Source organism: Neovison vison, chromosome 2, assembly GCF_020171115.1.
Source record: "Neovison vison isolate M4711 chromosome 2, ASM_NN_V1, whole genome shotgun sequence".
NCBI lineage: Eukaryota > Metazoa > Chordata > Mammalia > Carnivora > Mustelidae > Neogale > Neogale vison.
In genome coordinates, this window is record NC_058092.1 from 42,780,601 (window position 1) to 42,794,653 (window position 14,053).

At 45.3% G+C, this 14,053-nt stretch overlaps 1 protein-coding gene across 4 annotated transcripts in view; it reads right to left on the reverse strand.

Moving 5' to 3' along the window:
- ECHDC2 (enoyl-CoA hydratase domain containing 2) overlaps positions 1 to 14,053 on the reverse strand; it is a 32,226-nt gene that overhangs the window by 11,874 nt on the left and 6,299 nt on the right. For all 4 annotated transcript variants that reach the window (XM_044238256.1, XM_044238255.1, XM_044238254.1 and 1 more), the window contains 2 exons: positions 1,252 to 1,319; positions 1,080 to 1,167 (listed from right to left, as the gene is read on the reverse strand). In XM_044238256.1, the coding sequence (XP_044094191.1) occupies positions 1,080 to 1,167; positions 1,252 to 1,302 (139 nt within the window). In that variant the 5' untranslated portion in view covers positions 1,303 to 1,319. The remainder of the gene's footprint in view (positions 1 to 1,079; positions 1,168 to 1,251; positions 1,320 to 14,053) is intronic.

The following is a 14,053-nucleotide window of genomic DNA, read 5'->3' on the forward strand; positions in this document are numbered from 1 at the left end:
GCCTTGTGACTCAGATAGCTGCACCACACTATACTCAGTGTTACTTAATTTTATACTTAAAAATGGTTAAAATGTAAACTGTGTAATGTGTATATTTACCACAATTTTAAATGTATAATACAATATTTAAAATATATTATTTCTTTTCAGTTTTATTGAGAAACAGGTGACATTGATTATTTTTTAACAGGAGGGGACAGTGTGGTCCAAGGAGACTGAGCAGTCAGGTAAGATGAGAACTGAGAAGCGAGGGCAGGATACAGTGACATGGAGGTGGGCAAGGACCTTGGTCAGAGTAGTGTCATCTAAGGCTAGATGGCAGGGGCGTGGAGGTAGGAGTAGGAGGTGAGTATATTCTCTTCAAGCCTGAGACTAAGAAGTCAGAGCTGAGAGCCTTGCAAGTCTTTGATTAGTTCCAACCCCTCATGACAGATGGAGAAACTGAGGTGCCGGGAGGGGTAGGGGTGATCTCAGGATTCCAGAGCAAGTCAGGAACAGACCCAGATCTCCTACAGTGCCCCACGGCCTCTTCCCACCTCCCCACTGACCACTGTTGTCCCTTCCCCAATCACCCCAGAGTGGGTTCTTAGCTCAGCCCAGCATATCTCACTCACTTGCTTCTTGTGGGATGGGATGTTTCTAGTCTTTGAGACGAAGTTCATGGTGCTTGTCCTCTTGTGAGAACCAAACTGTCAAGGGGCAGTGGAGAGCTATGGTGACAGGGACTGAGATCTTGTGGATGGGCAAGGGAGCACAGAGTCCTATCTTGGCCACAGACCTTGTGAATGTCACTGGACTCGGTTTCTTCATTTCCTCAGTGAAGGGTCAGAACAAAGCATGGTGTAGCAGAAAGAACAAGGATTCGGGGATCAGAGGGGCCAAGTTAAAATTCTGTTTTACCTCTTACTAGCTGTGTAACACTAGGCAAGGAATTTTACCTCTTGAGTTTTTGAGTTCACATCTGAAAAACGGGAATAATAAGTCCTATGCTAGAGCTGACCTCAGCCCTCGACCCCCTGTAGGCTGGGGATATCCTGATGAGCCCAGAGGGAGGGGTACAGGCAGGGGAGGAAACCCACCTGCACAGAACACACCCTTCACTCCACTTCTGAAGAGCAGAACACGTACTTGCTGGTCCTCCCGCAGCTGGGCCAGAGCTTCCAGCAGCTACAGAGGAGACCTTGTCAGATACCCCCCAGCCCAGCCCCAGCCCAACACCCCCGCCCCACCCTGGTGTCTGCCCTTTCTCACCTGGCTGACCAAGACGTTCCCCAGAGCATTGCGGGCACTCGGTCTGTTCATCAGAATCTCAGTGATTCCTGCAAGTGACAGGGTAGCCTTGGGTGAGCCAATAGGCCTGCTCACTCCTGGGCTGGGGTATGGAGGCAGCAGCCCGGGTTCTGGACAACCTCTACTCTTCATGAGCACTGGGACTTGGGGCAAGTCACACACACCCATGCTTCAGTTTCCCTGATGATAAAATGTAGAGAATAACTGCTTGTTCCTTCTGCTTCACAGAAGTGGAAGAGCTTGTAAACCCATGGCTCAGTCTTTCTCCTGTACCCTTCGTTAGCAAATGATCTGTCAACCCAGAAGGCTGTCCTGCTGCTCCCTCTTCCTAACCTATGCAATTTACTCAGTCTCCCTGAACAATTCAACCTCTTAAAAGATCTCAGACCTTTCAGCTGATACCCTCCCTGCAGCCAGTAACCTGATATGGGCTCTCTCCTCTACTACATGAGTTGTCCAACTGGCCCTCTTGCCTTCAGTCTTGCTCTTCCTCCCGACTCCACAGTGATTCCCTCATTTGGGTCCAAGTCCTCTTTCTAACCCAAATCCACTCACGTCCCTCCCTTTCCCTTCTCACCAAAATTAAGTCAAATTCCTTAATATCACCCAAAAGATGCCCCCCTTCCCCAATCTAGCCATTGCTTCCTACTCTAGCCTCAACCCACCCCCACAATCTGGGCCAGTTGTAGAGAAGAGAGACCAGCTCTGGGCATGGGCTCAAATACTCTCATACCTTCTTGGCTGTTTTCCCTCTCATGTTTACTTATCCTTTAGCCTTCAAAGTCCTCTCATTATTTCATTCCAGGGTTCTTAGCCTTGTCTGTGGAGCAAGCCCTATTTATTAAGATAGCAAATGATCTATTTGAGAAAGCAAATGAGCTTTCTCAGTGTGAGTTGATCTGTAACATGGGAAGGAACAATGAAAGTTTCAGGGCTCTCAAGGGACAGAGTTTCCAGCCAGGAGTTAGAGAACTGTGGTTCAGGACAGAAAACCATAACATTTCAGATTAGGTGGCCTCCTTAGCCTCCTTGGAAACCTTCTAAAAGTTCTTTGAGCCCAGCAGGCCTCTGGAAGTCCCACAGAACTCAGATGCGCCCAAGGTCTTCTCCAGCTCTAGAGCTCCAGGAGAGAAAATGCTGCAACTTGAAGGAAGAAAAACTCTAGTAGATAAAGAAAAACCACACTGGAGTATAGCAGTCCAAGGTCTTCGTGAGTATAGCAGTCCAAGGTCTTCATGGCAGACAGACCCTAGACTGGGCCCAATCTTCATAGCCTCAATAATCTCCTTCCCTGGAGTGTGGGCAAGGCCTGTGAATTGCTTCTAACCAACAGAATGCAGCTAAGATCATAAAATGTCAGTTCCAAGACTGCGGTTTAATTATATGGCACTGGTGATGAGGTGTTAGTTCCATCATTAGGCTACAATGCATACATAAGACTCTGTCTTGCTAGGGCACACTAGCCAAACTAGTGGGCCTATAGAGAGGGTCATGTGGCAAGCAACTAGAGGCAGCCCCCAGGAGCTGAGAATGGCCCCCAAGCCAAGAGGAAGAAAACAGGGCTTCAGTCCTACAACCATAGGAGGTGAATTTTATCAACAGAAGCAGCTTGGAAGTAGATCTCTCCTTAGTCAAGCCTATGATGAGACCACAGCCCTGGCCAACTCCTGGGATTGCAACTCAGTAAATCCCTGAAGCAGAAAACCCTCCCCAATTATGCTTGAACTTCTGACCTCCAGAAGCTATAAGACAATAAATGTGTGTTATTTTAAAGCTTGAGTTATTGTAAAGCTTAAAGTTATTGTAAAGCTTGAGGTAATTTGTTATGTGGCAATAGAAAACTAACACAGTCATGACATCTTGAGATTGATAGAAACTTTCTCTTCTTCACTTTCCTGTTCTGTCTCTTTTCTTACTGGCTGGATGTCTCCCATATTTCATCTCTATCCCTTCTCTCCATCTTTATCTTCCTCTTCAGAAGACAAATAGGGTGCTTGGCTCAAGTCACAGCTTAGCTATTGACCTTGGGCAAGTTGGTTTACTCTTCTGGCCTTCAATTTCCTGATCCATAAAAAGAAATTATAAAAAGGTTGTTAGAGGATTTAAGGCGATAATGCTTGGGCCACCTAGCTAGCTCAGTTGCTAGAGCATGTGACTCTTACTTAATCTTGGGGTTGTAAGTTCAAACCCTATGCTGGGTGTATGGAGTATTTAAAAATAAAATCTAAAAAAAAAAGATGATGTCCATAAGTGCTTAGCCAGAGTTTATGGGTATAGTAACAGGAAAAAGGCATAGATGCTAGGGAAAATTCCAGGATTCAAGAGAAGGAAAGAACTTCAAGCTGGGTGCTATGAGGAGCCAGACAGGGTGTCTTTGGCTTTCATTCAGTTTGTACTCCTACATGTCAAATCCTGGAGAAATAAGGGAGAACTCAGCCATGGTCCTGAAGCTTTTCGTTGAGCTCTGATACCGAGAGCATTGCCCTCTGCAGTGCAGTAGGTCTGTATCACACCATCTCCGATCTTACCAAACCCACAAGCCACTGGTTAATAATTTCCTTAGCAGCTGACCTTAGCCCACTTCTATCTGGATGGCCTCCATCTCAGGTCAGGTAATATAGGGGGGAGTGGTAGGGACCAAGGACAGGCTGCTTTGGGTCACTTTGGCATGAAGATTATTTGAGTTAAAAAACAGTCAAACCCAGCAAATTCAGGAAGAGCTCTTTACCTCCTCCTCCCCAACAACTGCCCCAAAAGAATTTAGATACAGGATCTGATCCAGGAAGAGAGTTATCACCATAAATAACTACATTTTACTATGAACTATGTATGGTAGACTGGGAGGAACATAGCAAGACTTGATTTGTTATTGTTGTTTAAGATTTATTTATTTTTAAAAGATTTTATTTATTTATTTGACAGAGAGAGAGAGATCGCAAGTAGGCAGAGAGGCAGGCAGAGAGAGAGGGGAGGAAGCAGGCTCCCCGAAGAACAGAGAGCCCAATGCGGGGCTCAATCCCAGGACCTTGGGACCATGACCTGAGCTGAAGGCAGAGGCTTTAACCCCCTGAGCCACCCAGATGCCTTGTTTAAGATTTATTTACTTGAGGGGCACCTGGATGGCTCAGTCGGTTAAACCGACTGCCTTTGGCTCAGGTCATAGTCCCGGGGTCCTAGGATGGAGCCCAAAGTCCGGGTCCCTGCTCAGTGGGGAGTCTGCTTCTCCCTCTTTCTCTGCTCCTTCCCCCAACTTATGCTCACTCTCTTGCTCTCTCAAATAAATAAATAAAATCTTTTCAAAAAAAGGTTATTTGAGAGAGAGGAGAACTCAAGAGAGCAAGTAGAGGGTAAGGGGCAAAGGGAGAGAGAGAGACGTTAAGCATACTCGCTGAGTGCTGAGCCTGAGCCGCAACCAAGACTTAGAAGTTTAACCCCTTAACCGACTGTGTCACCCAGGCACCCTATGGCCTGTTTGATCAAAGTCCTCTATGTCCCATTGTTTCTGGGTGGCCCAGCAAACATTTTTTTAGCAAACATTTACTCCTTTTCATCTTTTTTGTGAAGTGTATTCCTTCCCTCTGAAGTTCCAGACCCCTACCCTCTTCTCCTTAGTTCAGAGTGACTTATGTATCTCATTTTGCCCGTTTTTGGAATTTCCATGTCTGTATGAATTCCCTGTACATACAGAATTAAATTTGATTTTCTCCTATTAATCTATTTCACGTCAATTTGATTCTTAGTCCAGCCAGAAAGACCTTGAAGAGGGCAGAAAATTCTTGCTCCCTGGACGAGTCAATAGAAAGCACACTGTAGGGGGCGCCTGGGTGGCTCAGTGGGTTGGGCCGCTGCCTTCGGCTCGGGTCATGATCTCAGAGTCCTGGGATCGAGTCCCGCATCGGGCTCTCTGCTCAGCGGGGAGCCTGCTTCCCTCTCTCTCTCTCTGCCTGCCTCTCTGCCTACTTGTGATCTCTCTCTGTCAAATAAATAAATAAAATCTTTAAAAAAAAAAAAAGAAAGCACACTGTAAGGGGTGCCAGGGTGGTTCAGTCAGCTAAGCATCTAACTTCTGCTCAGGTCTCAGGGTCCTGGGATGAAGCCCCACGTTGGGCTTCCTGCTCAGTGGGGAGTCTGCTTCTCCCTCTCCCTCTGCCCCTACCCCCTGCTTGTGTGCGAGCGTGTGCGTTCTCTCTCTCGCAAATAAGTAAAATCATTTATTTTTTTAAGAACTTTTTTTTAAAAAAGATTTTATTTATTTGACAGAGATCACAAGCAGGCAGAGAGGCAGGCAGAGAGGGTGGGGAAAGCAGGCTTCCCGCTGAGCGGAGAGCCTGATGCGGGGCTCAATCCCAGGACCCTGGGATCATGACCTGAGCCGAAGGCAGAGGCTTGACCCACTGAGCCACCCAGGCGCCCCAAATAAAATCATTTAAAAAAGGAAAAAGATGGGATGCCTGGGTGGCTCAGTTGGTTGGGCAGCTGCCTTCGGCTCAGGTCATGATCCCAGCGTCCTGGGATCGGGTCCCACACCGGGATCCTTGCTCGGTGGGGAGCCTTCTTCTCCCTCTGCCTCTGCCTGCCATTCTGTCTGCCTGTACTCGCTCTCTCTCTCTCTGATAAATGAATAAAATCTTAAAAAAAAAAAAAAAAGGAAAAAGAAAACACTGCAAGGTATTAAGGACCAAGTGGTTTTACAACCCCATACTATATAGGAGGGGAAACTGAGCCCCAGAGAAGAAGTGAATGTGCCTTATATTAACAGTCGGACTCAGCTGGCAATCCTTACTTCCACAGAGCTAACAGAGCTCTGGACAGAGTCTATGAGAGAGCCCAGTCCAGATACATGTAAAGTAAAGGGATAATGGGAGGGGGAGGAGTAGTTGCAGAAGGACTTATATCAGCAGAGAGGAAAGAGAATTCAAGGGGACAAAACAGAAGTGGGACGGTGTAAGATGAACCCCCGGCTCGAAGAGAGAAGATGGGAAGGTGAGGTGGTGGTGCTGAACCCTGCGCACCCAGCTAAGGAATTGAGTCAAGCCATAAGAAGAGCCAAGAGTGGTTAAAAATCTAATCCCATTTTCTTTTCTTTTTTTAAAGATTTTATTTATTTATTTGACAGAGAGAGACACAGTCAGAGAGGGGACACAAGCAGGAGGAATGGGAAAGGGAGAAGCAGGCTTCCCACTGAGCAGGAAGCCCAATGTGGGACTGGATCTCAGGACGCTGGGACCACGACCTGAGCCGAAAGGCAGATGCTTGAGGACTGAGCCACCCAGGTGCCCCAACTAATTGTATTTTCAAGAGCAACAGGTAAAGAAGTGAAGAATGCTGGGGTGCCATCAGCTTCTGTGGGAGCAGAAGCCCTGCCTTCTAACGCAAACATCAAATGACTCTAAAATGGGCTGGAGGGGAATGGATTCTCCTGTGAGCCTCCCCCTCCTCCTGCCTCCTCCACCTTTTCTCAGTAGTTCCCTTCTCACAGACTTTCTCCTGCCTTCTACTTGCCCTCTAGCAAGGGCAGGGGCTTAATATGCCGATCCTTGGGGGTGTTTTGGGGATAAAACATTCTGTCATTTGCAAGTGAGCCTTAATTTGACAAGTGATTGTTTTGTAAAGTTGAGGCACACGTCCTTGTTTCAGGTCACTGATTATCAAAGAGATAGTGATCTGGAGAGCCTGTGTGGCTCAGTGGGTTAAGCCTCTGCCTTTGGCTCAGGTCACGATCTCAGGGTTCTCGGATCGAGCCCCACATCCCGCTCTCTGCTCAACAGGGAGCCTGCTTCTCCCTCTGCCTGCTTGTGCTCTCTGGTGCTCTGTCAAATAAATACATAAGATCTTAACAACAACAACAACAACTTATAATCAGCTTGCATTCCCACCAACAGTGTGGGAGGGTTCCCTGCACTGTTTGCTGCTCATCATGACCCTCTGGAGCCATACCATAAGCACCTGGATGGACCCTTGGATAGATTCTAACTGCCATACACCCCACTGCCTTATTTCAGCAGGAAGCAGCCAGAGTGGTCATCGTCCCATTCCATAAGGGCAGTTAGGGTTACTATTCCAGGGGGAGGAATGAGGAAGGGACAGGGGAGCTATGTAGGGAGAGATAGGGAGCTAAGTGATCAGGCTCTCAGAAATCCCCAAAAGGTGAAGGTGTGGGGAAACCAGAAATAAGGGGACAAATCGGACCACCCTGCCCTAGGCGTGGGGGTGGGTGTCTTTATGGTAACAACCTGTGACCAACAAAGAATGACCGGCCCCTAAAAAAGGAGTAAATCAAGAGGATTGGTTAAGTTAAGAGGATTTAAGTTCCCTGGTTAGCTTTCTATAAAAGACCAACCCTAATGGCCCTGGTTGACAACCCTGGCGGGGACCCCTCTCATTCTTGAGAGGTTTTTCTGTATCTGTTAGTAAAGTTCTCTCCATTGTCAAACAAACAAAACAAAACAAAATAAAAACCTTTGAATCAGGCAGGGGAAAAAACGAAGGAATAAACACAAGATGTATACAGTACAACACCATCTATGTACATTAGAACTATGTAAATTAAAACACAAACCAAGTCACAACAAATTTAGGGAGAGGGCTTGGGATTGGGGAGAAAGTAAAGCGAAAACAAAACTGGTTGTGCCCTGATGGTAAATGAGGCCTGTGAGTAACCCCATTGAACGCACTTTGGTCTCCTCTCACCCCTGCAAAAAGAACACAACAGGTGCAATCGAAAATGTTCTCTGCCAGTTGATGAGGGAGAAGGTAGGCTGAGGGCAAAGCACAAGCTGCTCTGTGACACCCCCCCCCGCCCCCCACCCAGCTAGAACAAGTGCGACATTCCTCAGGCACACCTGGCTGCCCCAGGACAAAGGAAAGGGGAAAAACAAATGGTTAACTGCTGGAGATGAGCGTCAGCAGGACTCCAGTCTTGATCCATTTGCAACTGCTTTAATGAAAAAAGCAATCTCCAGAAACCTATAGCCTCAACTTCCTGAAGCCCTAACATTACCCACCTGGCTGAGGACAAAGCAAAAGCTGACACCCAGCAACCTTCTCCCACCCCCACTCCTGGGAGGGACATATGTGACATTCTTTAGGAATCTCCCAGCTATCTTAATAGCTTGCTAAAAAGGGCAGAATGACCTTGGCAATGGCAAGGACTCTGGTATCTGGTATCTTGTAGGTCCTCTTTAGCGTACAAAAGTTCTACTGAAACCTCCCTTTTCCTTACTTCCCACTCCCTTGATATATAACTACCCACCCCTCACAACCCAGGAGCAGCAGCTCTTCCTGCCCACAGGTGCTGTCCCCATGCCTTAATATACCACCATTTTGCACCAAAGATGTCTCAAGAATTCTTTCTTGGTCGTTGGCTCTGGACCTCCCTCCACCAAACCTCACGTATATTCTAGAATTTCATCATTTGGTGGCCGAACGTGGGGGTGTGAGTCTTTACATTTGGACTCTGAGCTTCAGTGCAAAATTCTCTCCTCTTCCTTTAGTCTCATTTCAGGGGCTTTTCAAGGAGTGTGGTCTTACTGGAACACTTGCAAGTTGATTGCTCAGGCTGGAATCCTCTAACCTGTGGCTATTCTACAGGGAGGAGAACGTCTGCGTTTTGGCTGGAAGTCAGTACCCTGGCCGGAATGGTAGTAAGACTCAGAAACTTGATGCCCTCTCTCTGTTCCTGTTCTTACACCAAGTGGTCTTGTCTTGGGCTCGGGACTGCCACCTAAGTCACCAGGATGGCTGCCAACCTTAAGAATCCTGTGTGAGGTTTCCTCCTGATTGGTCTAATGTGATCCCCTCCACATCCCTGGCCTAGCCATTTCTGGCCGCAGGACCACCACTGGGAGCCGGTCAAAACCAGTACCTGATTGAATTAAAATGCAACCAGGGACCATTTCCTAGGTAAGTTTGCTGTAAGGACCACATGTGTTAGAATGTCACATAGACCATGATGGATTTCAATCTTTACTGTTTCTCGTCAGTGTCTTCTACAAACTACTTAAAGCTACGAAATTGGGTAATTTCCTCTTGACAAACTTTTCTAGTATTTCTTTTTTTTTTTTTTAAGATTTTTTACTTTTATTTATTTGACAGACAGAGATTACAAGTAGGCAGAGAGAGAGGAGGAAGCAGGCTCCCCGCTGAGCAGAGAGCCCGACGCAGGGCTCCATCCCAGGACCCCGAGATCATAACCTGAGCCAAAGGCAGAGGCTTTTAACCCACTGAGCCACCCAGCACCCCACTTTTCTAGTATTTCCATGGGTTAAAATGGCAAAACAGTATGCAATCTTCAGGACAGAAGATGGCATAGCATAGCACAGTATTTTGGTCCATTCACCAGGCACCCATTGGCAGCCTAGGATGCAATGGGGAAGGGTAGGGGAGCCGGCACCCCTCCAGGGCCTTTTACGTGCAGGAATGCCTTCCCGGGTAAGGCAGGATCTTGATCGATAGCGATGTCTTGAGGGAAGCCTCAGGTCAATTTTGACACACGGGAACCTCTGACATAATCCTATGTGGGACACCACCCAGGAGTCAGGAGGGATTTGGTAATGGACCTTCTTTACTGGGAGCATGGCCTCAGTAGGCTTCTTCAGTTTCCAAGGACTCTACCTTGGAGTGCCTTTTAACCCGCTGGAAATAATTTGGATTGCAAAACTTAGGAAAGGACAGAGCTCCTGTCACACTGCATGGCCTCAGTGGGATCTATCAGTTAGATCTCCTCTGCTGCAGGAAACAGGGCAAATGGACCTAGGGTACCTTCATTGCTCATAGCTAGGCCTTCATTGCTCTACACCAGGACCCCAACCTAAAGGCCTTTTGCAGAATGTGTTTGCCCAGATGAGTCAGCTAGTAAACTCCCTCCTCACATGCTGGATGATAATTATGTAAATAAGCCTTCTCCTTGTAAACCCAGGTTGCTGGAGAATACACAGGCCATCCCTAGCAAAGGGGACTCTGACTTTCTCTCTGTCCCTCCTAATAGATGTGGGGGCTTCTCCCTCACTCATTTCCTGTGTTAATGGCTTTAACTGGAGCGAATTGGGGTTAGTCTAACTCAAGGCAAAGATTTTAAGGAATATTCCCAAGCAGCTGCCCAAACTCCTTTGTTTCAGGGAAATTCCTTCTCTTCTCTGGCCTTACATGGACTGCTTAACCTCTCCCCCCTTGTTGGTGGGAAAACACAGCGTCTGCTTCTCTGTTGGGGCTGATGAGCTCTAAAACCAGGAATCCTTTCTCTGCCTCTTGGCAGCACTTTGTTTCTTCTGTCTCCCCCTTCTCCCGTTTCTGCACCATCGTGGTGCGGCCTGCAAGACTGGCCTCCAGACCATGCACCAAGGCTCCTTCTCTCTTCACTACTAAGGAGCAAGAAGAGCACCCCTTGGACCTAACACCCCCCACTTCAGGTTTCCCAACCTGTGGCTTAGATAAATACTGAAAATGGGGTGGGCCCTGGTGGAACATAAATCAGTATTTAAATTAAGTTACATTTGTTGGTTTAATTAAGAGAGACCTGTCTTCGAAGTTACAGCAGTAAGTGTGAAACTTTTATTCTGTCAAGGTTTACTGAAGGTCAAATAACCTCGTGTTACCTCTGCTGGGTAGTTAGCAAAAAGATGACTAAACTGATGTTTCATTGTCTCAGAATTTTCATGGGTAATTGTTAATATAGCTTTCAAAGTCTTTGGTAACCTGAAAGTTAAAGTTTTGCTTGGATGACAAATGGAATTAAATTCGTTGGACATCTAGGTCTTTCAAATAGGATAAAACGCTAAGTCAAGTAAATGCTTTTGACTTACTGCAAAGAAACTAAGAATATTTAAATCTGTTGGTAAACATGTTTTGTGCTTAACTGATTTATAAATTTGCCATCTGAAAATTCTGTTGCAACAGTTCACAAGTGGTTAATACTTAACTGACTACAGACTAAGGTGTTTCTAAGAGTACTAAATTCTAACTGTAACTAAGACTAATGGAAATACGGGAAACAATTCTGTATGTGGAAAAACAGATACTTTTTTTTTTTTAAGATTATTTATTTATTTATTTGACAGACAGAGATCACAAGTAGGCAGAGAGGCAGGCAGAGAGAGAGAGAGGAGGAAGAAGGCTCCTTGCTGAGCAGAGAGCCCGATGCGGGACTCGATCCCAGGACCCTGAGATCATGACCTGAGCCGAAGGCAGTGGCTTAACCCACTGAGCCACCCAGGCGCCCCGGAAAAATAGATACTTAAGAAAGATATGGAATGGGAATGCATTTTGTTAAAGATAAAAGGTAATTTTGTTCTAAATGAGATGGTTTGAAAAGAAGTGTCTTGGGACAAAATATAAATGTAAAAGAAAGTAAAAGGTTTGTGAAGGGAAACCTTCAGAAAAAAAGTTTTAGGTGTGGTCAGAACAGACTAAGATTGAAATGAATGGGTTTTAAAGGTATACTGATATAAGATTAAAATGGTCTCCATTCAAAGAGACAGTTTTCTTAAATTAATCTGCTGTTAGGAAGAAAATGTAAATAGTTGTTTCCTCTTTGCCTGCCCAGAAAAACCATTTCCTACATTTTGCCTGTATCAGGTCTTTAGCATACCTAATTATATTTAGGCAAGTGCTTTAAAATTTTATACAACTTTAGCAGATGTTGACTAGATTTAAATTGTAAATGAAATCTCTTTAACTCATTAGAATTTTCCTTGGTATGCTAAGTTACTCAGGAAGTACTGCTAAACAAATAATAAACCTTGGGTTACATTTGAGTAAATGCTATAACTATTCTAGAGATTCTATGCATTTCCTAAAGTTTTAAATTTTATATATATATAGATATAAATATCTATATATAGATTTTTTTTTTTTTTTTTTTGTCAGAGAGAGTAAGCACAGGCAGACAGAGTGGCAGGCAGAGGCAGAGAGAGAAGCAGGCTTCCCGCTGAGCAAGGAGCCCGAAATGGGACTCGATCCCAGGACGCTGGGATCATGACCTGAGCCGAAGGCAGCCGCTTAACCAACTGAGCCACCCAGGCGTCCCTTTTATATATATATTTTTAAGATTTCATTTATTTATTTGATAGGCAGAGGTCACAAGTAGGCAGAGAGGCAGGCAGAGAGAGAGGGGGAAGCAGACTCCCTGCTGAGCAGAGAGCCCGACGTGGGGCTCAATCCAAGGACCCTGGGCTCATGACCCAAGCCGAAGGCAGAGGCTTTAACCCACTGAGCCACCCAGGCACCCCAGTTTTAATGTTTGATAGCTCATCACTTGACACTGTAATTACTGAAGTGGTATGTGTCAGTGGGTCACAGAATAACTGAGTTTCTTTGTCTATAGTATCATAGTGAAATCTCAGATCATTAACAATGTCCATTTCTGAGGTTTTTTTTGTCTTAATTCTCTTGTAAAATGAGTTTCACCTTAAAGGAGATTCATATAAAGGACTTTAAGGACAAAAACAGGTATTCTCTATATTAAAAATACTAAAACTGAAATGGGTAAGAATTTCCAGAACTAACTAAAGCTGCATTCAAACTAAACCAGAATTAGTAACATGGGGTTAAATTAACTAAAAGATGATAGTGTTATGTCTCATTTTAAACACTGCTGGTTCTCTAATGTTTTCTCTTCCACACTAAGGAAAATTTTACTTAAGTTATCTGTGACTTACAGAAATGTAAAAATACTAATTTGTAAACAAATCAAAGCATTCAACTCTTCTATCTGAACCCTCTGAAACTCAAATGGTCTCAGTAAGTATTCTTCCACGGCAATCAGTTATTTGCATAAGTTCAATAAGAATCTGTTCTTGTAACAGGACACCATTAGTAATTTTACCAAGACTTTGAGTGGAATGTCATATTTGAGAAAGACATGCATAGACTCAGATATGACCAAACAGCTTTTAGGAACTAAGGCTGACTTTATGAAACCTGGAACCATAAATCCCCTTGGACTGTTGGCCTGGTACCCTGCTTACAGAGTTCCCAGCAGCCTCACCAGGTGAGTAAAGAATGTCACTTCCTGGCAGGTGCAGAAACGTCAGGATACTTTGGGGACCTCAGGAAGAGGAATCTGCCCAAATCGACAGGTATTGCAGGCATGTCTGATGGCAAGTATGTGGCTTGGCTTCTGGCCTGGAGAGGCTACTAAAAGTTCAACTTAGAGATTCCTTATAAGAAGTTCCAGCAAAGCAGATTCTTAAAGATCTATATGATCACTCACTGTTCTTGGTCATCTTATGTAAATAATTAGGCCAAGTTTGTTAAAACTGGACTTGTTTTTCAAATAAATTAGTCCTGATTTGGCTATCTCTGGCAATGAGGGTTATTTTAGAGAAAAAAATATGTTTTAATGACACACCTTTGCTGCCTGTCAAAAAGGCCGAGACTGGGGAATACCGACCCGTTTAGGACTTGCGGGAAGTTAATAAACGGGTTGAAGATATCCACCTGATGATGCCTAACCCTTATACCCTACTCTCCTTCCTGGGCCCCAAAAGAACTGTGTATACCATCTTACATCGCAAGGATGCATTTTTCTGCAAACCTTTAGCAAGGGAATCTCAGCCCCTTTTTGCTTTTGAGTGGTCTGACCCACAGGAAGGGTTCCAAGGCTAGCTCACCTGGACAAGACTTCCCCAAGGATTCAAGAATTCACCCACTATCTTCAACAAGGCCCTACACGAGGATTTGCATGAGTATAGAACCTCCAACCCAGGAGTCATTCTGTTACAGTATGTTGATGACTTGCTGATAGCCGCTGAGGACTATGAGTCAT